At 40.3% G+C, this 25,316-nt stretch overlaps 1 protein-coding gene across 41 annotated transcripts in view; it reads left to right on the forward strand.

Annotated features, from left to right (window-relative positions):
- SUPT20H (SPT20 homolog, SAGA complex component) overlaps window positions 1-25,316 on the forward strand; it is a 60,949-nt gene that overhangs the window by 10,293 nt on the left and 25,340 nt on the right. For 17 of the 41 annotated variants that reach the window (XR_010597807.1, XR_006172747.2, XR_010597808.1 and 14 more), the window contains 9 exons: window positions 16,753-16,882; window positions 19,123-19,226; window positions 19,929-20,045; window positions 20,239-20,292; window positions 21,164-21,303; window positions 22,959-23,115; window positions 23,224-23,280; window positions 23,683-23,754; window positions 25,108-25,265. Coding sequence is in view for 38 of the 41 variants with exons in the window: in XM_005286576.4 (XP_005286633.2) it covers window positions 16,753-16,882; window positions 19,123-19,226; window positions 19,929-20,045; window positions 20,239-20,292; window positions 21,164-21,303; window positions 22,959-23,115; window positions 23,224-23,280; window positions 23,683-23,754; window positions 25,108-25,265 (989 nt within the window). In the remaining 3 variants the exon portion in view is untranslated. The remainder of the gene's footprint in view (window positions 1-16,752; window positions 16,883-19,122; window positions 19,227-19,928; window positions 20,046-20,238; window positions 20,293-21,163; window positions 21,304-22,958; window positions 23,116-23,223; window positions 23,281-23,682; window positions 23,755-25,107; window positions 25,266-25,316) is intronic. The other 24 variants (XM_024104886.3, XM_024104919.3, XM_008167907.4 and 21 more) reach the window with 5 other exon arrangements.

The raw sequence follows: 25,316 nt of genomic DNA on the forward strand, positions 1-25,316 counted from the left end.
CCCTAGTTCTTGTATTATGGGAATAAGTAAATAACTTTTCCTTATCCACTTTCTCCACATCACTCATGATTTTATATACCTCTATCATATCCCCCCTTAGTCTCCTCTTTTCCAAGCTGAAGAGTCCTAGCCTCTTTAATCTCTCCTCATATAGGATCCGTTCCAAACCCCTAATCATTTTAGTTGCCCTTTTCTGAACTTTTTCTAGTGCCAGTATATCTTTTTTGAGATGAGGAGACCACATCTGTACGCAGTATTCGAGATGTGGGCGTACCATTGATTTATATAAGGGCAATAATATATTCTCAGTCTTATCCCCTTTTTAATGATTCCTAACATCCTGTTTGCTTTTTTGACCGCTTCTGCACACTGCGTGGACATCTTCAGAGAACTATCCACGATGACTCCAAGATCTTTTTCCTGACTTGTTGTAGCTAAATTAGCCCCCATCATATTGTATGTATAGTTGGGAAATTAATGATAATCAATTCACAGATAGGCAAAGTAAGAAAAGTGCTTCTTGAACTTTTATTAGGTTTTGGTATAAGGTTATTTACTATGTATATTTTGACATGTGATGTTGACAATTTGAGGTTTAATGGCTATAAAGCTTTAACTATTTGAATCTCAACATCTATTGTCATTAAATAATTCTCTGAGCCTGCCATAACTTCCCACAAATGTGAAAATTTAAATAGATAAAAAGAGAAAAAATATTTTAAAATAAATATTGTTGGAATATCTGCCAAGCCTATATATTGGTAATGTATCTCTTTAATTTCCAGAAATAAAACTAAGTTAGTGTGGTTGGCAAAACTGAGGAGCTGGGGAAGAAAACAATATTCTGAGCCAATGGGAGCTGCGCTTTGATCATATAAGTGCTATATAATGCCAAATACTCTGAAAAATCAGGTCCTAGATATCTCAAATTGGGCTCCCAAAATCATTGGAAACTTTAATCTCGGTCCCTCAGCTCCTGATCTGTTTTATGGGGATTATATCCTTCAACTCACAGGAGTGTTGTGCAAATAAAATGAATGTTTGTGAAGTTATGAATGATTGGATACTATAGTGGTGAGTACCATAGAAAAGTCTATGAAGAAACTAATAATTCTGTCTTCGGGGCAGGGTTTGAGTACCATGAAGTAAAAATGCCTTGAGCCACACATTAACGTTTTGATTTTTCATGGTTGTTCAAGTAGTTTATTAATGAGCACCATCCATCCTATGCCCTGAATGAGGCAGGAGTCTTGTGAGGAAAAATACAATGTGATCATGTAATTAAAGACTATATCATAATGCATATGCACAAGCAGGCCAAATTGAAATTGCACAGGTAACCTTAATTCTGCTGTTTCCTAATTTTTGAGTCCTTGACTTTGCGACCTTAATACTTTTTTGCATGGCTTCCTAAATTTTAATAAAGCAAACTGAAAAAAAACATAGGAGCTATCATGTGGCATCAGATTGACACCCATAGGGTTCATCAGAAGGGTTGGAATCCATCACACAGACCTCTGCCACTTGAGTGAGCAGAGTATCTGATGGAGGATGACTATTTACTACTGCTATGTGGACTAGCAGTACAGGGGGTTGGGTACTTTGCCAGTGATTTTTCACAGATATTTGCTGACAGAAGAGAAATGGTGAGATTTGGGCACATTGTGTTTCATTCCCAGCTCTGGAGGTGCATGTAGCTTTTGCCCATTTTCCCTCAAGCTTGATCCCTCTTTCTCCATCGCCTCAAGCCCGTTCAAGCCCTCACTTCCGGACCCCTGACTCCTTGTCCTACTCTCTACTCCTTAGGCTTCTCATCCCAGTCTGTTTCCTTGCCAAGCCAGTCCTGTTTCCCCCTTCCAGCTTTTTATCTAATCTGTCTGTTTTCTCTACCCCCAGCTCCTTATCCCAGTTTCTTTGCCCTACTGGTCCCTGTTCTCCCCCGTGCCCCAGATTCTTGCCAGATCTGTCTCCCTTTCTCCTGTCCCCATTCCTCCACATTGGTGTTCAGTTCTATTTTCCTTGCCCAGCCAATCCCACTGTCCCCTCTCCCAGCTTCTTGTGTGATTTCTATGTTCTTCCATCACCAGTTCCTAGTCCCAGTCCCTCCATGCCCACTGGCTCTGAGTCTGGGTAGTTGAAGTCCCCCATCACCACCAAGTGCTGTGCTGCCCGCTTCTTGTTTACAGTGTCACCTGAAAGTGAAAACAGATGTTTGCATGGCACAGTTGTAGCTGGCGTTGCAAGATATTTACATGCCAGATGCGCTAAAGATTCATATGTCCCTTCATCTTCAACCACCATTCCAGGGGACATGCATCCATGCTTATGACGGGTTCTGCTCAATAATGATCCAAAGCAGTGTGGACCAACATATGTTCATTTTCATTATCTGAGTCAGATGCCACCAGCAGAAGGTTGATTTTATTTATTTACTTTATTTTTTGGTGGTTCGGGTTCTGTAGTTTCTGCATCGGAGTGTTGCTCTTTTAAGACTTCTGAAAGCATGCTCCACACTTGTCCCTCTCGGATTTTGGAAGACACTTTAGATTCTTAAACCTTGGGTTGAGTGCCGTAGCTATCTTTAGAAATCTCACATTAGTATCTTCTTTGCGTTTTGTCAGATCTGCAGCGAAAGTGTTCATGAAATGAACAACATGTGCTGGGTCATCATCCAAGACTACTGTAACATGAAATATATGGCAGAATGCAGGTAACCAAGCAGGAGATGTACAATTCTCCCCCAAGGAGTTCATTCACAAATTTCATTAACACATGATTTTTTTCATGAGCCTCATCAGCGTAGAAGCATGTCCTCTGGAAAGGTAGTTGAAGCATGAAGGGGCATACGAATGTTTAGCATATCTGGCACATAAATACCTTGCAATGCCGGCTACAAAAGTGGCATGTGAATACTTGTTCTCACTTTCAGGTGACATTGTCTCCCGTAACTGTAAACAAACTTGTTTGTCTTAGCAATTGGCTGAACAAGAAGTAGGACTGAGTGGATTAATAGGCTCTAAGGGTTTACATTGTTTTGTTTTTGAGTGCAGTTATGTAACAAAAAAAATCGACATTTGTAAGTTGCACTTTCACGATAAAGAGATGGCACTACAGTACTTGTATGACGTGAATTGAAAAATACTATTTATTTTGTTTATATTTTTCTAAATATTTGCACTGTAAAAGTAATAAAGTGAGCACTGTACGCTTTGTAATTGAAATCCATATATTTGAAAATATAGAAAAACATCTGAAAATATTTAATAAATTTCAATTGGTATTCTATTGTTTAGCAGTGCTATTAAAACTGCGATTAATCACGATTAATATTTTTAATTACGATTAATTTTTCTGAGTTAATTGCATGAGTTAACAGCGATTAATCAACAGCCATAGTTGTTATACATATGAGTTCAAAAACTCAACCATACTTTCTTATTAGACAATTCTTGTGCTTGTTTGTTTGAATAGTGTGACTGTTTGATTGTGTTGGTGTTTGATTGAAAAGTGTGAATTGGGAGTGTTTTGTTCCAGGTGGGCCTTGAGTGGTTGATTGGAGGGAAGGCTTTGAGCCGGGCCACCTGCTTCGAGCCAGCAGCCTTATAAAAAGGCAGCCAGTTGCGAAACGAGTGCGTAGTGAACAGAGGACAGGCAAACAGAGGAAGTTTGCCTGGGAGTTCGCACAGAGTGTTTTTTGCCTTCAGGCTCCTGTGAGCAGTACATACAACATCTGAAGAGCCTCTCGGAAGGAAGACATGGATAGTGAGCGATCAGTTGCTGTGGCCTGTTCAGAATGTGCCATGTTTGTGTTTCTCCCAGAGGACAGAAGCGACTTTGTCTGTATGAAGTGCAAGCTGGTTTGCATATTGGAAGAGAAGGTTAAAGGACTAGAGAAGTATCAACCCTGAGTTGCATCAGAGAAAATGAAGATTTTCTGGATAGAAGTCAGGGTTTGGTTCTGGAAGCAAAACGTGCTGAAGGTTCAGAGAGTGCAGTGAGGAGTGGGGAAGAATACTGGCAGCATGTGACCTCCAGAGGAAGAAAGAGGAGAACCTATGTACCCCCAATGCAGATGGAGGTGCGAAACAGTTTTCAGGCTCTCTGCACTGGTACTACTGCGGAGAAGGATTTAGAAGAGCCCTCTGAGGGAAGGTATCAGAAGGAGACCCCATCGGCTGGAAGGCATGGGATGCATTGTCTTAGGGATGGGGGGTTCCATGACCACCACTCCCAAGAGGAGGAGACGGGTGGTGGTAGTCGGGGACTCCCTCCTAAGGGGGACGGAATCATCCATCTGCCGACCGGACCGGGAGACTCAAGAAGTGTGCTGCTTTCCTGGAGCTAGAATCCAGGATGTGACGGAGTGTTTGCCGAGACTGATCAAGACCTCGGATTGCTACACCTTCCTACTTCTCCACATGGACACCAATGATACTGCCAAGAATGACCTTGAGCGGATCACTACAGACTACGTGGCTCTGAGAAGAAGGATAAAGGAGTTTGAGGCACAAGTGGTGTTCTCGTCCATCCTCCCTGTTGAAGGATAAGGCCCAGGTAGGGACCGTCTAATTGTGGAGGTGAATGCGTGGTTACGCAGGTGGTGTCGGAGAGAGGGCTTCGGATTCTTCGACCCAAGGATGCTGTTCTGGGAAGAAAGAGTGCTAGGAAGATATGGGATCCACCTAACGAAGAGAGGGAAGAGCATCTTTGCAGGCAGGCTTGCTAACCTAGTGAGGAGGGCTTTAAACTAGGTTCGCTGGGGCATGGTGGCCTAAGCCCAGAGGTAAGTGGGGGAGTGGGATACCAGGAGGAAACATGAGGAGGAGGGTACAAGACGGGAAGCCTCCTGATCCCTACTGAGAAAGTAGGGCAATCAGCTAGTTATCTTAGGTGCGTGTACACGAACGCAAGAAGCCTGGGAAACAAACAGGAAGAATTGGAGGTCCTGGCACAATGAAGGAACTATGACATGATTGGAATAACACAAACTTGGTGGGGCAGTTCACATGACAGGAGCACTGTCATGGATGGGTATAAACTGTTCAGGAAGGACAGGTGCAGGAGTAAAGGTGGAGGAGTTGCACTGTGTGTAAGAGAACAGTATGATTGCTCAGAGCTCCAGTTTGAAACTGGAGAAAAGCCTGTTGAGAGTCTTTGGGTTAAGTTTAGAGGCGAGAGCAACAAGGGTGATGTCCTGGTCGGAGTGTGCTATAGACCTCCGGATCAGAAGGATTAGATAGACGAGGCTTGCTTCAGACAACTAACTGAAGTTTCCAGATCACAGGCCCTGGTTCTAATGGGGGACTTCAATCACGCTGACATCTGCTGGGAGAGCGATACAGCAATGCACAGACAATCCAGGAAGATTTTGGAGAGTGTTGGGGACAACTTCCTGGTACAAGTGCTGGAGGAACCGTCTAGGGGCTGTGCTTCTCTTGACCTGCTGCTTACAAACAGGGAAGAACTGGTAGGGGAAGTAGAAGTGGGTGGCAACCTAGGCAGCAGTGACCATGATATAGTTGAGTTCAGGATCCTGACAAAAGGAAGAAAGGAGAGTAGCAAAATACGGACCCAGGACTTCAGAAAAGCAGACTTTGACTCCCTTAGGGAACTGATGGGCAGGATCCCCTGGGAAGCTAATATGAGGGGGCAAGGAGTCCAGGAAAGCTGGCTGTATTTAAAGAAGCCTTATTGAGGGCGCAGAAACAAACCATCCCGAAGTGCAGAAAGAATAGCAAATATGGCAGGCGATCAGCTTGGCTTAACAGTGAAATCTTCGGTAAGCTTAAACTCAAAAAGGAAGCTTACAAGAAGTGGAAATTTGGACAGGTGACTAGGGAGGAGTATAAAAATATTGCTAGAGCATGCAGGGGTGTAATCAGGAAGGCCAAGGCACAATTGGAGTTGCAGCTAGCAAGGGATGTGAAGGGAAACAAGAAGGGTTTCTACAGGTGGTCAGGGAAAGTGAGGGATCCTTACTGAATGAGGGAGGCAACATAATGACAGATGATGTGGAAAAAGCTGAAGTACTCAATGCTTTTTTTGCATCGGTCTTCACAAACAAGGTCAACTCCCAGACTGCTGCACTGGGCAACACAGTATGGGGAGGAGGTGAGCAGCCTCAGTAGTGAAAGAACTGGTTGACTATTTAGAAAAGCTGGACGTGCACAAGTCCTTGGGTCCAGATCTAATGCCTCCAAGGATGCTGAGGGAGATGGCTGATGTGATTGCAGAGCCATTGGCGATTATCTTTGAAAATTCGTGGCGATTGGGGAAGTCCTGGACGATTGGAAAAAGGCAAACATAGTGCTCATATTTTAAAAAGGGAAGAAAGAGAACCTGGGGAACTACAGACCGGTCAGCCTCACTTCAGTCCCCGGCAAAATCATGGAGCAGGTACTTAAGGAATCCATTTTGAAGCACTTGGAGGAGAGGAAGGTGATCAGGAACAGTCAACATGGATTCGCCAAGGGCAAGTCATGCCTGACCAACCTGATTGCCTTCTATGATGAGATAACTGGCTCTGTGAATATGGGGAAAGCAGTGGATGTGATGTATCTTGACTTTAGCAAAGCTTTTGATACGGTTTCCCACAGTATTCTTGCCAGCAAGTTAAGAGTATGGATTAGATGAATGGACTATAAGGTGGATAGAAAGCTGGCTAGATTGTCGGGCTCAACAGATAGTGATCAACGGCTCGATGTCTAGTTGGCAGCCGGTATCAAGCTGAGTGCCCCAGGGGTCGGTCCTGGGGCCAGTTTTGTTCAACATCTTTACATAATCTGGATGATGGGATTAATTGCACCCTCAGCAAGTTTGCAGATGACACTAAACTGGGGGGAGAGGTAGGTACGCTGGAGAGTAGGGATAGGTTCCAGAGTGACCTAGACAAATCAGAGGATTGGGACAAAAGAAATGTGGTGAGGTTCAACAGGGACAAGTGCAGAGTCCAGCACTTAGGAAGAAAGAATCCCATGCACTGCTACAGGCTGGGGACCGACTGGCTAAGCAGCAGTTCTGCAGAAAAGGACCTGGGGATTACAGTGGACGAGAAGCTGGATATGAATCAGCAGTGTGCCCTTGTTGCCAAGAAGGCCAAAGGCATATTGGACTATATTAGTAGGAACATTACCAGCAGATCAAGGGAAGTGATTATTCCCCTCTGTTTGACACTGGTGAGGCCACACCTGGAGTATTGCATCCAGTTTTGGTCTCCCCACTACAGAAGGGATGTGGACAAATTGGAGAGAGTCTAGCGGAGGGCAATGAAAATGACTTATGAGGAGAGGCTGAGGGAACTGGGGTTATTTAGTCTGCAGAAGAGAACAGTTCAAGAGTGTTTGGAAGCAGATGTGCTAAAGACTTGGAAAGTAACTAGAAGCACCAAGAGTAATGCTCAGTGGTGTGTTAATGTTGCTAATTACAAAAAAATAAATCAGTGTTTATTATTATGTTTCTGATAGACTTAGCTGGATGTTTCTGCTAAGCCTGTGTGCTTATCAAGAGATCTTGGATGTACTATCCAGGAAATAAGTTTGCAAGCATAAATTATGCAAAAAATTAATTTTCTATTACTTTGGGGAGAGAAGGCGAGGGCTTCAGGGAAGTCATATAAATAGGCCACTTTCCTGCAGAATTACTAATGTCTGTTTACTAGGAAAGCCTGATTGGAGACTACAGCATCCCCACAGGCTATATTTGAAACCCAGTTGCAACATAACTGACTGACTGGCTGGACAACATCTTTATCTCACTACAGTCGTGATGCTGGCATCAGGGGCTTCCACAGTTCCATGCACAACCTGCCAGCCTTCATTCATTGAACTTCTATGAAATCATTGGACTACTATGAGTGGCCAAGGTGTTGCATGATCTAGTGTGTTCCAGTAGTTGGAAGGTGCTCATGCCACTCCTCACATTTGGCTCAAAGGGCAGGTGGTGCGGCAGGGGCCAAATGTTTGAAGGGGAAAGGGCAAGAGATGTTGGGAAACCAGTTTGCATTAGTATTTCCCCTGCCGTATTACATTGCCAGTTCAGGTCTAACATGCTGTCCATTATCACATCTAGGTTTTCCTATCAGGATTGACTTATCTCTTTTTTGATGAAAATTTGATATTTTCTCCAGATGTACTGGCTTGTATCTTTCTACATTTTCTGCCCAATTTTCCAACCTCTCTTGGTCCTGTGTGTTTCTTGGTCCTCAGCAGTGTTTGCAACTGTCCTGGTTTAGTAGCTGCAAACTTCATTTATAGTGTTTTTACTCCCTCTTCCAGGCTCGAGGAAGGGATAATGATTGGAGTTAATTTCATAGTCCGGGGTAAAAGCATCCCATAATGCTATGTGGTATCCCTAAGAATGTATGACGGTGTTGTATTGGTAATGTCACTCAGCCCCTATTTTGTTTTCCTTTATTTTGTCTCCCTCAATTTACACACTTTTTGATTCATCGTGGCCTCCTGTTATATGTCTGTACAATAATCCTGCAGAAGTGACTCCAATCTAGGGTTGCCGGCCCTCCCAGTTTCACTGGGAGTCTTCTGGAATCAAGCCCTATCTCCCGGAGGGTACTGAAGCCAAACTGGGAGATTTTAAGTGCTAAAATTCTGGTGGCACAGGGGACTAAGTCAGGTTCCCTGCAAGCCCTGGCCCTGCGCGACTCCCAGAAGTGGCCAGCACGTCCCTGTGGCCCTTGGAGGGGGGAGCAGGAGCGGTCTCTGTGCACTGCCCCTGCCTCCAGCGCTGACTCCGCAGCTCCCATTGGCTGGGCATGGTGGTCGCTTCTGGGAGCTTGCACGGAGCCAAGGCAGGCAGGGAGCATCCTTAGCTCCCTGGGCCACCAACCAGGAGCCACTCGAGGTAAGCACCTCCTGGTCGGAGCCTGCACCCCCTCCTACACTCCTGCCCCAGCCCTGAGTCCCCTCCCAGAGCGCGCGCGCGCTCTCTCTCTCTCACTGACACACACACACACACACACACACACACACACCCTCCAAGCCCCAGGTTCAGCCCGGAGCCTCCTCCCACACTCCAAACCCCTCGGTCCCAGCCCAGAGCCTGCACCCCAACCCAGTGAAAGTGAGTGAGGATGGGGGAGCGTGTGCAACAGAGTAAGGGGGGACGGGGTGGAACAGGGGCCAGGGACACGGTGTTTGGATATGTCTGATTAGACAATTGGCAACCCTACTCCAATCAGAAATGAGGGGCCCCTAGAACTATGACATTAGTTGCAATACCACCCTATCCCCAAGCAAATGTTTATTTTTTACTTAATCTTTTGTGGTACTCCCGCCATTACTGTCATCTTTTCTCTGCCTCCTCTCAAGGACTAGTATTGTCTTCTGGTGAGCTGCTCCCTCCCTGATGTGGCAGGGAGAGAACGGGCTGAGTTCATGCAATTCCCAGAGCCATTTGCTCCCTCTAGACTTTGGCCTACAGCACTCCTCTGTCTGAACCCTAGAAGCATCATAAGACAGAATATTTAGTTCATCTTCAAAACTGGGCCTATGTGGTGGGAAGATCAGGCCTACATCAAGTAAAAATCCCAGGATCACCACAGCCCTGAGATGACAATGTTTGTAATGCAGGCTGAGAGCCTATCTATGGAGGGGAGCCTCCTGGCCACTTGCCCGTGTGCAACTGTGAAAGCATTTCATGCCTTAGGTGAGGCACAGGGTTAGTTACTGAAAATCATTTGAATAAGTCTTTGAACTTCATGTTAGAAATTATGCAATACTAGGTACAAATGGGGTAAACAAAAAAACAGCTTCTGGGCTATAAAGCTGCTTTTAGGAGCTAATGCAGGAGCTCTGAGGCAGGTGTCATAACAGTAGCAGAGGTTGGAAGGACCTCTTTCGCTGGATGCACTTCCCCATTCTACTAAAAAACAGGCTGGTAAATAGAGACAAACTAAACTGCTGCAGGAACAAATAACACTGAGCCACAATTATCTGCAATGCTTATCCTTGAAAGCATTAAACTTAGACTTTTTTAAATCAGCAGGTCCAGATAAGTGTGTGCAAGGATAGGTCTACACTATGGGGGGTCGACCTAAGATATGCAACTTCAGCTATGTGAATAGCATAGCTGAAGTTGCGTATTTTAGGTCGACCTACCTAGCTGTGAGGACGGCGGCGAGCGACCACTGCCACTCCGCCGTCGACTCCGCTTCCGCCTCTTGTTGCGGTGGAGTTCCGGAGTCGACGGCAGAGTGATCAGGGATCGATTTTATCGTGTCTTCACTAGACACGATAAGTCGATCCCCAATAGATCGATTGCTACCCGCCGATCTGGCAGGTAGTGAAGACGTACCCTAAGAGCTGCCTGAGGAGCTGGACTGATAATGTCGATTTTTCAATAAGTGTTGGAGTATTATGGAAATTCTAGAAGACTGGAAAAAGTTAATCTTGTGCCAATATTTACAAAGGTTAAATGGCATGACAAGGGTAATTTAAGCCTCTCAGCCTGACGTCAGTCAATCAGAGAAAGGTATAACATGATCCAGTGGCTGGAAGTTGCAGCTAGACAAATTCACACTGGAAATAAAGTGTGAATTTGACTGTGAAGATAACTTAACGTTGGAACAATTTATCAAGGGTTGTGGTGGATTCGCCATCACTGACAATGTCTAAATCAAGATTGATGTTTTCTAAAAGCTATGCTCTAGGAATTATACAGGGGATGTTCTATGACCTGTGTAATACAGAAGGTCAGACTCCATGATCACAATGGTCCTTTCTGGCCTTGGAAATGATGTGCTTGCTTGGTATAGGCAGATCTGTAGCTGCAATGAACATCATACAGGGCTAGACAGCTTTCTGTGATTAGGTAGAAGTTCACTCTCCAGGCCTGTTTATCTGGCTATAGAATTATGAACTACTGTTAGCATGAGGAAGAAGTTGGGTGAGAATACAGTTGGTTACAAGAATGTATGTGTGAAAATATATTCCCCCTAATTTAACTCTAGTAATCAGGCAAATGTTGTTTAGCACATAGCTTTTATTTTGAGTTTATTCTTAGAAAATTTAGCTTTAAGATTAGCTATAAAACTAAAACATTTTGTCAAACATTGCTCCTTTATTATACATGTAGGCAGCCTCAACAGTTAAGAAGTCTGTTGTTTTAAATTAAGAATATTAAAGCCTGTCTCCTTTTACTTAGCATCTGACATTCTACACACCAAATTAAGCTCTGGAGGAAGCAAGCACAACTGTAATTGCAGTCTGTGTGAGTTGTACTCTCTTTCAGTAAGGCTTAATTTGGTCCTTTTTTCTCCTCCCCTATTATCTATGGGGCTGGGTCACCAGCATCTGAAGCTTCAACCTCTTGGTTCTGTTAGCTTCTGTGACCTCTAACTATCATTCCAAAGTCATAGAATCATTGGGTTAGAAGGGCCACAGGGGTAACTGAAAAAATCATTTGAAGTCCCTCCAGAAGAGAAACCATGACCTGATATTTCTAATGACTTTATATTAAAAAAAAAAAAAAAAAGGCAAGCAGAAAAGAATCCAAGGCAAATGAATGCAGGAATTTGAAGCAATCTTTATACATTCTAGAAGCATAGTACATGGCACTAAAGAGTGTGACTGGTTCAGAGGTGGTCTCCCTCAGGAAGAATGGGACTAAGCCTATTCTTGTCACTCTTGGCAGGAAATTGTGGAGAAGGGAATGAGATCACTCTTAATGTCCAAACAAAAATGTTAATTTTTTTTAGGAGTGTTAGATCCCTACTGCACAGGCAATTCCTTATAAAGAAGAATAAATTAAACTTTGAAAACAGACTTTTATCATGGAGATAGCAGAAGTTTAAAAGGCTAATCTGCATATTATAGTGAAGCGGTAAGTGTAATTAATAGATACATATTTACCATGCTAAATAGCCTCTGGATGCTTCATAGTCTGTGGATCAGATCTTGATTACTTTAGGAAAATAAAAACTCTAGATAAAACTCTTCTGCCATTTTGATCAGTAGTTTTCAAGACTAGAAGGGAAATGTATAGTCTAATCCTCCTGCATAACACAGGCCACAGACTATTCCTCATTAATTCCTGTATTCAGCCCAATAATTTGTGGCTGAACTGGAGCATATATGCTATATTTTTACAATGTCTCTGGACGTGTAGTCTCTTCAAGAGTGGAAAACCAGTTAAAATGTAGTCAAGGGAGAATTCCAAACTTCTCGGTTTAGCTACTTTGAGCCATTCCCTACCCTCCACCCCACTCTCCCCCCCAACTGTAGACTTCATATAGAGCAACACAAGTGACTTATTTTTGGGAAGGAAGATGCTATATGAAGACTTCAGATCTCCATTCTGTGAACAGAAGAAAATCTCTGTCACCACCTGAAGAAATAAAACAAATGTGTCAAATAATTAAAATGGAAACAAATTATTAACTGCGTGTCCTGAATGAAGTACTTTTGAATACAGAGTGCATAAAAGAATTCCAGGATTATAAAAACTTATGGAAAAGGTCCTGGCCTATAAATTGCTTTCTGTCTTAATTATACTGCTCTCAGTTATTATGGGATATAGATCAAAGCACAGCTCCTGCGAGGAATCAGTTTTTAAACAAAAATGCTCTTATGGTTTTCTTTCTATGTTCTGTCCTCCTTACCTCTTTAAATATGTTAATATTTACATATTTTAATTGGAGCATTTCATTAGTTGTGTTAATATGAATTCATATTTTGCATAATGTCTTCTGCAATTTCACAAAAAAATTATTAGGAACTGTTGGATTCTCATCTTTCTGTTACTAACTTGTGTGACTGTAGGGAAATCAAGTGCCAGCTCTGCCTTATCTTTATCTTTCTGTAGAAGAGATATAAAAATGCACAGGCATTGTATGAGGCATAATTGATGTTTCAGAATGCTGTATAAGTGCTGAGTATTATGACTGCTTGAATAACATGTATTAATAAAGTTTTTAAAATCTTGTATATAATAAGCCATACAAAAAATGTTTGCAGATGTATCAGTGAGATTGCATTTCTGTATAGAAGATAACATAGGGTTAGGAGGCCCTTTGCACTATGAAACTAAAAAGTGATGAGCAGTCTCTTTGACTTGTATAACTACAAAACAGATTGCTGAAAATAATCCAGCCCTCTCTCGTTTATCATCCTGATTAGCTCTGGAACAGACTAGGCCATTTAGTATAGCTTTGCAGTAGGTTTTTGACACTAAAAAAGGTTAGTCTTCAAGGCTGAGAAAGTGACAGGACTAAAATTGTGGTATGTCCAGAGGATGACATAACTACACATCTATTCAGGGCAGATCTTACGCTATTAATTTCTGTTGCCAGTAGAATCAGGTATAAATTTGCTGGGCTTTATATAAAGATTTTTCTAAACATGATAAACTGAAAGAGAGGATTTTTTAGGCCCGTTACTGAACCTAAAATGTCCATGATGGAGTTTGCCTGTGTTTGGTGTGAAGCGGTAGCCTTGTGTTTCAGAAATAGCCTCTAGTTATGGTAATTGTACCAATTGGTCTTTGTAAAGCTGTGACTATCAGCCCAGGAAAAAAATGAAGCATGACCTCAGAGGGATGGCAGTAGCATTTTTCCATATGTGCGTACTACCAAATAACCTGACACCTGATAAGCAGTGAGAGCAGCTTTTCAGAAACATTGACTTTAGCCATGTTAAGAGAGCTGACCAGTCATAAAAATAAACTTTGACAGTGTACATTTAAATTATTTATGTATGGGTCCAGGAGAAGGACAGTAACAGATAGTCTTGGAATTAATCTTATTTGTCTCCAAATGATGTTCCGGTATGCTAATAAAATACTTGAGTGAAGGCTTTACTGTTAGGCAGGGATAGGAGAAGTACAGACGTACAAAAATACAGGGATAGGAAAAATAAACACCACTTCTCCTAGATTTGGTTTGAGACAGAAAAAGGGTAGCTATCCTTTATAGTATGTAGTAGTTATTGGGCCCCGGCAAAAGACGGGAGGGAAAAGAAGCAACTCTCTACCTCTTGCTTGCTGCTGTCAGTGACCCCTCATCCTTGGACCAAACACAATGAAGCTGTCACTCTCTGCTCTTGCTGAGTGCCAAGTGGAGGTAGGCAGGGGAAAACAGAAAAGGGCCTGTTACCCCCAATCTGGCAGCAGCAGCAGCCAGCGGGCCCACTGGGACCAGCTTGAGCCAGCACTCCTAGCAGCCAACTCAATGGAGAAATTGATGTTTTTACTGGAACTGATTCTGAAATCTTGTACTTACAAGCGCCAATTCGTATTGCAAACTCACTTTAGGCTTCAAAAGTGAACTATTTAGTTCAGTCCAGAATGGATAATCTGAACCTGATGTCAAAAATACCTTCTTATTTTAGCCTCAGAGGGCCGAAAACGATAAGAAAATGTAACTGAACAACTACTTACTGGCAAGAATATATTTGGAAAAAATAAAATTAATTTGTCATTCACATACAATTGATGTGGTTAGCTGAATTGAATTAGATTTACAATGGAATTACCATTATAATTGTACTCATCATTTCTTAGGGGACAACTCCCTCCCTTAAAAATATAGATCCCTTTTTTCCATTATTAGTGGGACTCTTAGATACACTTCTGAAGTGAATTATGTATCTAATTCTGCCTGCATTTAGTAATTCTGTCAGAAGTGGTCAGTTGATGAAGTTACTCACTTAGCATAAAATAGTGCTTTTCACTAGATGAACTGAGTCTCTGCTGCATGGTATTTACACACCAGAACAGAATTAGAAAATGAATTATGTTCCCTTAACACAGAGATGGAGATCTTGTTTATACTTTGGGTGCTTTAGATCATTGTGACAATATATAAAAGACTATGTGGTATTGAGTATTATAAAATCCAATTATCTGAAATTCATTTCCTGTTGATCTCTGTTAAATGACAGCAAAGACTTTGTTCCTGAGTTTAGTCCTGCAGAATGTGAATGCTCTCAAGTTAAAATGCCTTGTCATGTGACTGGAAATCTTGAGCTATAGTAAAGAATGAAAGGAACATAATTATCTAATACTGAAAACACCTTTTCTTGAAAACAAGATCAACATTTGATAAGAATTCCTCCCAAAGGGAAGCAATCCTAAGCTGATCTGCTGTCAGAGACAGGATACTGGGTTAGATGGACCATGGACGTGACCCAGTATGGGTGTTCTTGTGATTGTGGAAAGTTTTTTTAACAAAGCACTACACATAAGGAAAACATTGCTTGAGCTAGGTGAATGGGTTGGGTTGAGACTGTTACATCTCCCTCTCAAGCACACAAACGAAGTGTGCCATTTCGTTGCTTCCGTAGGACAGTCCTTGTGCTCCTACATCATTCTTAGAATCTCAACTCAGCTGAAAGCATAGCAGCCTCATCCCCAATTCTGTAAGCACTGAGCTTCTGTGGAAGCAATATATGTGCAATCTGCTGTTCCTACTTGGGGCTGGGGTGTGATGCGAGTCTGGTAGATGGTAAGGTTTGCATTGCTGGCAGGTTATGTCTCTAGTGCCACAGGGGAAGAGTCTAATCTCTTGAGCAGCCTAACCCCTTGCCCTGCTGCTGGCAGGAGCTGCTTTCTTCCCTGTCTCTTTTCCATGCAGCTGAAGCACTATGCTGTTTCATCTGTTCCTCTGCTGTTGCCTGCATGGCTCTCTCCAGTGCATTACATAGGGGAACATGCAGTTGTTGCCACCATTTATGAGTTTGAGAGGCATGAAAAGGCTCCTGGCAGTCAGCCCAGGGCTAGGCAGAGTGAGATCCACAGTTTTCCCCCCATTCTTCCTGCAGCCCTGTTAAAATAGCCTCTTGGCTTAGCAGCAACACTCCTTCCTCAGTCTGTTTTCCCTTTCGCCTCAGAAATATTTCCCCTAGAAAAAATGGTAGCACATTGATGTTTTTCCCCCCCAATCCTCCCACATCTGATGTGTTGGGTCCTTGTAGGAGAAGACAATGGTGGTGAAACTTTTGTTTACTCCCTTGATGTGACTCATGATGCATTTCATTTAAGCAGCACCTCTGCCCAGCCTTAGCCTTCAACCATAAAATGAAGATAGAAGGAGAAAAAGAGAAATCTCAGGCTTACAAAATTAATACTCTTTTGTTGCCAAGGACTTTGAATAGCTGAAAGTGTAGTGGGCACAGGGTGGGGAAGAGGGAGAAATAAGCCATTCATATCTAAAACTGTTGTTAGTGAACAGGAACCTCCTTACAAATAATAGTGAAAAGTTATTATGGCACTTGAACCAGATTTCAGCAAATTTAGGCAAGGCAATGCAACTAGAAAAGCTTCCAGATTCTACAGTCATACTGTAAATCTGGAAGGAAACTTTTGCTGTTAAGAATTTCTGAAGGCCTGTTTGTTCTTTGATCAAAAAGTGCCAGTTGGTTAAATTTACAATTTATAAAATAAATGTACAGAGTAGGTTTTATGAGGTTATAACCTAGGGGTATTCTTAGATTATAACCATATTAACTGTGGACCTAGGAGTGAAAAGGATTAAAAAGACCCAAATGAGTGATTTTTCTCAAATCTTCTTTTTATTTTAAGGTATGCAGTTTGCATTACTTTCATTCATGAATGTACCCTATTGTGTGTTTAATTAAATACTGGGCTTCTTTAAATCTATACTTTGACACTGAGGTAGACTATGTTCAGTGTTGTCTAATAATTTCACCTTTTGGTTTATTTATTTATTTTGGTTAGTCAATGTCATATTATTAATTACTTGATTTTATTGATTATTTTCATGAGCACACTTTACTTTTAAAGCAGAAGCTGAGGCGAAATGTGAACTTACTTGAGAAGCTGGTTATGCAGGAGACGTTGTCATGTCTGGTAGTGAACCTCTATCCAGGGAATGAGGGTTATTCGCTGATGCTCAGGGGGAAAAATGGATCAGGTAATATTCCTGCTGCTTAACTATTTTCATCTTCAAAGTGCTTTATTAGTGCTAATTAATCAGTATGAGCCATGCTGGCTGCTTGCATTTGGTGCTTGTTTCTGTTCTAAAGCAATCTTCTATACAATTCTGTTCTTGAACTAAAAATGTCCAAGCACCTGATCATGGATGATGCTCATATGAGCATAGGAATAAATTCTAAATTAGCAAGCTTTAGCCCTCTGCATAGTCCTTATTTCTGTATATAACATTTATTTATCCAGAGACAAATTCATCCCTTTTCAAGGGTGTGTGGCCTCTACTACTTAAATCCAGCCTATCCCAGTCCTTCATCCCCTACCAGTCTTCTTGTCCCAGTCTTTCCAAGTCTCTTTGCCTAGCCAGGCCCTGGTCTCCCTATTCAAGGTCCCTTGCCCAGGCAGTCCCACTCTCTGCTGCCCCCAGCTCCTCATCCAGTCTCAGGCACTTCCCTCTCTGTGCTCCTCATCCTAATCTTCCTTCCTCCTCTGGGCTGCTTGTCCCAATCTATTCCCTTCACTACTCCTCCACACTCAGTTCCAATTCATCCCCTCTGCACTCAAGTTAAGTTGCTTCCTACATGCTGCCTGAATGCCAGCTGGTTGAGCATTGAGGGCACTGGAAAGACAGGTGTCCAGCTGTCTGTTCTGTGCTGGATGCTATGACGGCCCACAGCAGCTGGGTGCAGCAATGGCAGGGGAAGATCTTCTCAGCCCATGTAGCCCTGGGCTGGAATGTGCCCAGTCAAGATAGACTCTTCAGAGCATTTAGTTGCCAAATTCTACTAAGGCTTTACTGAGTATGTGTGAACTAAATTTTTTTCCGAAGTTTTATAACTTGGCCCAATTTGGGAACTTTTCCAGGGGAACAGCAAAAACAAATGCCCCTTCCAAATTTCAAGTCCCTGCTTCAAAGCACAGAGGCACTAGGGATTCTTAGTGAAACAGTTGTAAGAATTTTTTTTAACTTGGGCAAAACAACAGTTTTTTCTCTAATCTCATTTTTCCCTCATCTCACTGAGCCATTTTTAAAAAAAACTTTCTAGGAAAAATCAGCCTTAGGCAGACACAAAACATAGGAAATTTCAGCCCATATAGTTAAATTTGGTAAAATTATAAGAGCTAAAAAAAGGGCCTGAAAATGGGAAATGTCAGGTAACCTTAATCGTAGGTGGTAGTACCCACTGTGCTTATAATTAAGGAGGAACGTTTTCAAAAGTAACTAGTGATTTTACGTGCCCAATTTGAAACACCTAAAATGTCCTGATTTTCAAAGGGCTGGCTCTCAGTATTTCATGATAATCAAGCCCTTTTAAGTTGTATCAAGTTGGACACTCAGAAACTGAGGTACCCAAAATCACTAGTCACTTCTGAAAATGTAGGCCTAATTAAAGCTGTTTTGTACCTTTTAGCCAGGAACAGGAACTTCAGAATATTAATCATATTGTAGTGCACCCTTTGGGAAAACAAGATATTTAAATACAAATTTCTACAGTAAAATACAATAAAATAATAGACAATTTCTAGGTGATTTCTTAAAAAATAAATTAGCAATTTCTTTAATACTTTGTGTTGTTTGTGTCACACAGTTCAAGGCAAATATCAGGTGAGACAGATTTGGAAAGCAGCTTTCTGCACTTCCTACAACAAACAGGAAATTTAGTTTGTCTATATAGGGACTGTGTTATTGTTGAAACATGTAGCCCTCGATCCTGCAAACACTTATGTACATAGTTAACTTTCAGTACGTGAGTAGTCTCATTGAAGCCAATGGGATTACTTATGTGCTTGAAGTTAAGCATGTGCATAAGTGTTTGCAGGATCAGGGATGAATACTTTAGTTTGCACTAGTTTGCTTGTTTTTTAATCGTTTCTATCATTTATTGCTGAATTAGTTCTACGTGCTGATACTGAAAGAGACATTTCCTGTCTCCCTGTAGTTTAGGTTTACAGAGAACTCATTTTGGGGCCAAATTCTGCTCTTACTGAGATAAATAAGAGTTTTGCCATTTACTGCAATGAGAGAAGGATAAAGCCAATATTAAATGGCTTGGAAATACAGTCAAAAGCATGATAATGGATATTCTGCAAAGAAAATTGGGATTTGGGATAGTTTTCAACAGCCCCACTTCTTTTTTTTAATATGCTTATAATTAGCATTTTACTTTTGAAGCTGTAGTGGGAAGAAATAGATAAGGCATTGCATTCTTTTTTTGAATTCAGATTCTGAGACCATTCGAATGCCTTATGAGGAAGGTGAACTCCTTGAATATTTGGATGCAGAGGAGCTGCCACCTATTTTGGTTGATCTTTTAGAAAAATCTCAGGTAAGAAAATCTTTACAATTAAGGGTTATTCTTTTAATCAGTCTCTGATCATGTGAAGGGCACCCCCGGGGGGTTCTGTACATCTGCAGTGAGCAGTTTGAAGCATCAGGGTCATAATGCTTTTAGTGTCCAAAATAAAACATCTTGTTAGCATCCAAAACAAATAAATTCATGCACATTTTGTGTTTTTACCATGGTTTAGTCTAACATGACAAACCGCTATGGCTGTTATGCACCAGAAAAGTGCGCTTTAGTGAAATGTTTGAGATTGGAATTTCATAAATGGTAGGTAGTCAAGTTTTCTGTCTTAACGTTAATATGCTTTTTTGGAGCTTGGGTGTTGGAACTGTTTGGGTGTGTACTAAAGATCACTACACTTGACTATGCCTAGTGGTTTAGAACTCTTTATTGGTTTAGCTATTGTAATAATAAGCACAGCAACAAGGACCATATTATGCAAGCAGAAGCAACTGTAGAACACCCACTGACCTCAGCAGAAATGACACCATCCTGTGCTAGGGATGAATTTGGTTTTATGTCTGGATGGGGTATATATATTTACAGAGTGAAAACACAGCAGGAGTTCACAGCTAGCTATAAGAGCATTGCATGAGTGGCCAAAAGAATCAATTCCAATGGTGGGTCCTGCGACAATTCCATAATATATATATTTACAGAAATATTTTTGTTTGTTTCAAACAGGTTAATATTTTTCATTGTGGGTGTGTCATAGCAGAAATACGTGACTACAGGCAGTCTGGTAATATGAAATCTCCAACATACCAAAGCAAACATGTTCTTCTGCGTCCAACAATGCAGGTAAGAGGTACATCAAATTAAATGGTTTAAACTACCCTGAGTGGGATCTTCTTTTTCTCACTCTTTAAGATAAATGTCATAATAGAAATTAGCCATCACTTTTAAATATTTTATATACTTTATATACAAATATATTACAGTTATATTATCGTATTTATTTGAAAAGTAACCAAAAATTTGCCTGTTTTTCCAGACTTTAATTTGTGATGTGCATTCTATAACAAGTGACAACCACAAATGGACACAGGTGAGTTTCCTTGTCAATTTAAATCTTACAATGATATAAAGGATGGAACAAAGCAGTTTTGAAAAATATATTAAACTGACATTGTACAGACCTTGGATTGTTTTAGGGTGATTGAGAGTCTGTTTAATGATCCAGAGATGTGCCAAATTAGCTCACTAGCAGCCTGATCTTGCGAGATGATGAGCACCCTCAACTCCCACAGAAGGCAATAGGTGTTGAAGATGCTCAGCACTTTAATCTTTGATTATATAGGATAGTCTAACTAGTCTACCCTCCTCACCCTCCATCATCTTCATCATGTAGGCCCAGGTTGGCATCTGAAGAAGGGCTCCATAACACTATACTACTCTCCTGTGTAGAAGCACTTTCCCACTGGTACTGCTGGCAGAGTGAAACTGACTAGGATTATGCAATTCTAGTTGGTTTAATACATCAGAAATTACTAGTGGCAAAGTACATCTGCTGAGAAGCACAGACATATTCAAGTTCTTTGCCACAACCAGTATCTGTTGTCTCATATATATTAGTTGTGATAAAATAAAACTCTGCCACCTCATCAGGATACATCATTGACAGACTACTGATTTGCTTATTTCTTGTATTTTGTGTGTATGTGTGTGTGTCTTTCTTTTTTTGCTATAAAAAAATCTAGAAGTTCCTCAATCTACAATAGAGCATAATGATTCCATGATTCCTAAACAATAAATATTATATTTTCCTGGGTTAACAATCCAAAACAAAGTTATCAAATTGTGCGTGCTTATGTATACACACAGTCAGATACCATGATGATTAGCATGAAATAAAAGCCTATATAGATATACAAAACTTCCAGTTTTTTTCACATAATTATAATTTGCATATATTATAGGAAGACAAACTTCTACTTGAGAGCCAACTTATCTTAGCTACAGCAGAGCCTTTGTGTCTTGATCCTTCGATAGCAGTAACCTGCACAGCAAACAGACTCCTCTATAACAAGCAGAAGATGAACACTCGCCCAATGAAACGGTAATCATTAGTCTGTGATATGTCAGGACATATATTAACCTGTTTAGAATTGTACAGATTATAGAAAAAATAAGAAAAATCATGCACTAACATGTTGTTTGTTCATAACCATGATAAAATTCATTTAAATTGAATAAGCTTTGAAACTCTTCGGAAATTTTTATTTTACTTTTAATACATTAATGTTTTAAGAAGGACTCTTGGAAAAAATATTTTTAAGGTAAGTCAAAAGTTTGTCTTATAACAGTGTCCGTTATTATTTGTAATCTGAATCTTATTAAGTACTTGTTCTGTGTAATGCTTTTGCAATCTCTTCCAAATAGGAAATACTCTAAGGCCTAGTAAGCCATGGATTATACTAAATTGCAGCTGTTAATATATTAAATGTATATTTAATGTGTGTGTGTGTGTGTGTGTGTATGTATATATATATATAATATATGCACATGGATTATTTTCTTACAATTCCATACTGAATGAATACCAAATTGTATTGCTCTCTTATGATCATGTCCATATTTTCTCCATGGCTTATAATCAAAATGTGAGGTGAGGCAGACAGCAGCTGTGAACAATGTTAAATATGAGTATATGGTGTTAAAAATGTTTTATCTTAAACCTTCCTTGCACTTTGCCAAAAATTAATTAAAGGCTGTGGTTCACCAGGATAATGTTTCACAGGTTTTATTTTATGAACATGGGATCTTATTTTCATGACCAGACTTTAATTTATAAATTAGAAAAAATATTCAACTATATAACAGGATAAAATCCAGCAAAATTAATGTGATTTTCTATTTCTTAAATGGTTCAACAAACTTAGAGCATCAGTGTCATGCAGAAGGTCTCGATCCTGTAAACATTTATGCACAAGTTTAATTTTAAACAACCAGTGGAATTGTTCATGTGCTTAAATTTAAGCATGTGTATAATTGTTTGGAGGATTAGCGTCTGAATGGTTTTAAGAGCAGTGTGGTGCCAAACTACTATTCAATCTGTTAGAATAGCTTCTTTTTTGTGGATGGTTGTGTTCACAACTATTTTACAGTAGCCTAAAATGGTTCACTGTTATTTTACTAAGAAATACATATATGTATGCTCAGTAATATGTAATATGTAACAAAGTAGGTGTCAAAATGGATATTAGGTGCTCAGGTATGCAGAGATTAGCTAAATAAATTCATATGCTAGCTTCAGTATGATTGTAATTAGTAACTTTTATATCTACAAGTGTATGGTATAATACTAACATAGCTAAGGATCCTGTCTGGGCTGGAGAGAGTGGCAGCGCTGTCATATTTTTTAATGTAATTTTAACTTTTTGTAGGCTTTGCACAAAGATTTGGCAAGATGAAATAAATCTGAACAATATTCAGTTTTTAATACATTTTTTGTAATATTTTAACTGTTGTCAAAATTTTTATTCCAAGAATATTTGCCACAAATATTGCTCATAAGAACAATAACATGTTTAAAAGTAGATGGATCACAATTATGTGTTATGCAACAACATAAAAGATGACCATTTAAAAAGCATATTACATAGCACATCTTTTTGTTACAATGTGACTGGCTTTTTCATGTGTGTATTAGCACACATGTGGTAGCATGTTTCAGTCTGTTGTTTTACAAGCACATTTCTCAATATGCCATAGGTGTTTCAAGAGATATTCCAGGTCATCTCTGAATCGGCAGCAGGATGTGGCACATTATCCAACTCCACCTCAGCTCAGACTACTTGACTACTTACAGAAAAGAAAGGAAAGGAAAGGAGCCCAGCAGTATGACCTCAAAATTTCTAAGGCTGGAAATGTAAGTATATTGCAAGTTAGAACGGCGAACATCATTATTCATTTATTTATTGTTAATCATTAGAATACAGATGCTCACATTGTTTTGTACTTTTCCTCCACCTCTCAGTGTGTAGATATGTGGAAACAGAACCCTTGCTACTTGACTGCACCTTCTGAAGTTGATGTAAGTTCAATTGTTTCTAACCACATTTGGGTCAGTAAAAATTTCACTTATTCAACATTTTGTGTATCAAGCAGGAAGATAAATGATAAAGCAGTGAGCAATGATGGCCGTCTTTGGGACGTTGTGCTGGGTTTGGGCACAGTGCCTTTGGGAACAGCTGCTAGAATGCAATTGCTTCACTCTCAGTGTGATGGGATCCCACACTTATTCCACAATGTGAGCCACACTCTTAGGCAATAGATTTTTCACGGCTAAATAAAGCTCTGCTAAATCTATTTAAAGATTATGAGAATTCCTCAATGAAAGCATTAGAGCAAAGTAACAGAAGTATGAAATCATTAAGGCTCTTCTCTACACTTGTTTCAAATGCATTATATTCTGATATCTGCTTTTTCTTTTAAGGTGGAAAAATATGCCAAAGTGGAAAAGTCTGTCAAACCTGATGACTCTCAACCTACTGTCTGGCCAGCACATGTGAGTAATTTAGACTTCTGGCCAACCTTTTCTCCCCCTAGTTAAGATGCTGCTTCTGTCAACAAAATGTAAATGAGATCATAAAGAACATTTTTTTCTACAGTTTAGTCTTCTATAAAAATTTGGAAGGGAGATTGTCACGGGGAAGTGTGATTTCACACATTGGTGCATTGGGGTGATTATCAAACTAAAAGAATAACTGTAATTTATTACTCATTGGCACACAAAATAGTAAAAATAATTTACTCTTAAATTCCAGTCCTTAACCTCAGTTTTGTAGTGTGAGTATGATGCAATGGAATTTTGGCTTTGCCAAAACTGCCTACCCACATTGCAATAATCAGCTAGCCAAAGTACTGTAATTTCCCTGTATAATAGCAGGACTTTGAGAAGCTGCTGCCACTACTGTAGTAACAAAAATGTAATAATTTACAAGAAGCAGTGTTTCTTGCTTTCAGTACACCTTTGTCTTGTTTCTAATCCTCATGTAATGGGTGAGTCAGGAGAGCTGCCTTTACAGTAATAACTCTTGCAGTAGATTCTGGAAGGGAGGTCATAGAATCATAGGGTTAGAAGGGACCACAAGGGTCATCTAGTCTAACCCCTGTAGCACATCAGCACATAGAGCTATTTTAGGCAGAATGCTCTACAGGTTTTTTTCCTTCACTGTCCCAATGAAACCTATAGATCAGCAGCAAATTGCATGATCCAATACACAAGAAAATGCTTAAGTTAATTAGAAACCAGTTTATAGATACTTCATAATGGAATCGCCAACATACTGTGCCCTCTTTATCTTCAGCATCCATCTCTTTGTCCTTGTAGGTTACTTTATGTTACCAAAAATCTACCATCTTGGCAGTATGCTTTTCTTGTAGTACCTAATTTTCATCCCTATGGCATCCTAGTCAACCATTGTTCTGTGTTGTGTATATAACTACTTTTAGATATTTGCAGTGTTGTAGCTTATTGGCCCCTGGATATCAGAGAGACAAGGTGGGTGAGATAATACCATTTACAGTTGGTCCAATAACAGATATTCCCTCACCCACCTTGTGTGTCTACTTTTAGATGTGTTTCTTCTGTCTGCACTTCCAATATCTATCATAAATAGTTATGGGTTCTCTATGTTTCTTGTTTTTTAAGTAACTTATTTATCTCTCCCATCCTGTTAGTTAGAGAATTTCTTCTGGAAATCATTTTCCATTCCAGCTGAGCAAAGTGACATTTAGGGACTACTAGATTGTGTTACTTGCAATTTGTATTTTGTAGACTTCTGACATATATTGATCAGCCTTTTCTGTTGACTTGTTTTTGAAAAGATTCTACGTATAATGTCGTTCTGTCTTTTAGGAGATAAGAGATGATTATGTGTTTGAATGTGAAGTTGGTAATCAACTTCAGAAAACAAAACTGACCATTTTTCAGTCCCTTGGTAATCCGCTGTACTATGGTAAAATACAGACGTTCAAAGGCAGTGAGGAGAATGACAGCCCAGTAACTCCATCACAGTAAGTAGTGTGTATATTTAAAAAGGTCTATTCTATGATAATTGAGGGAAA

This window comes from Chrysemys picta, chromosome 1 (assembly GCF_011386835.1).
Source record: "Chrysemys picta bellii isolate R12L10 chromosome 1, ASM1138683v2, whole genome shotgun sequence".
Taxonomy (NCBI): Eukaryota; Metazoa; Chordata; order Testudines; family Emydidae; genus Chrysemys; species Chrysemys picta.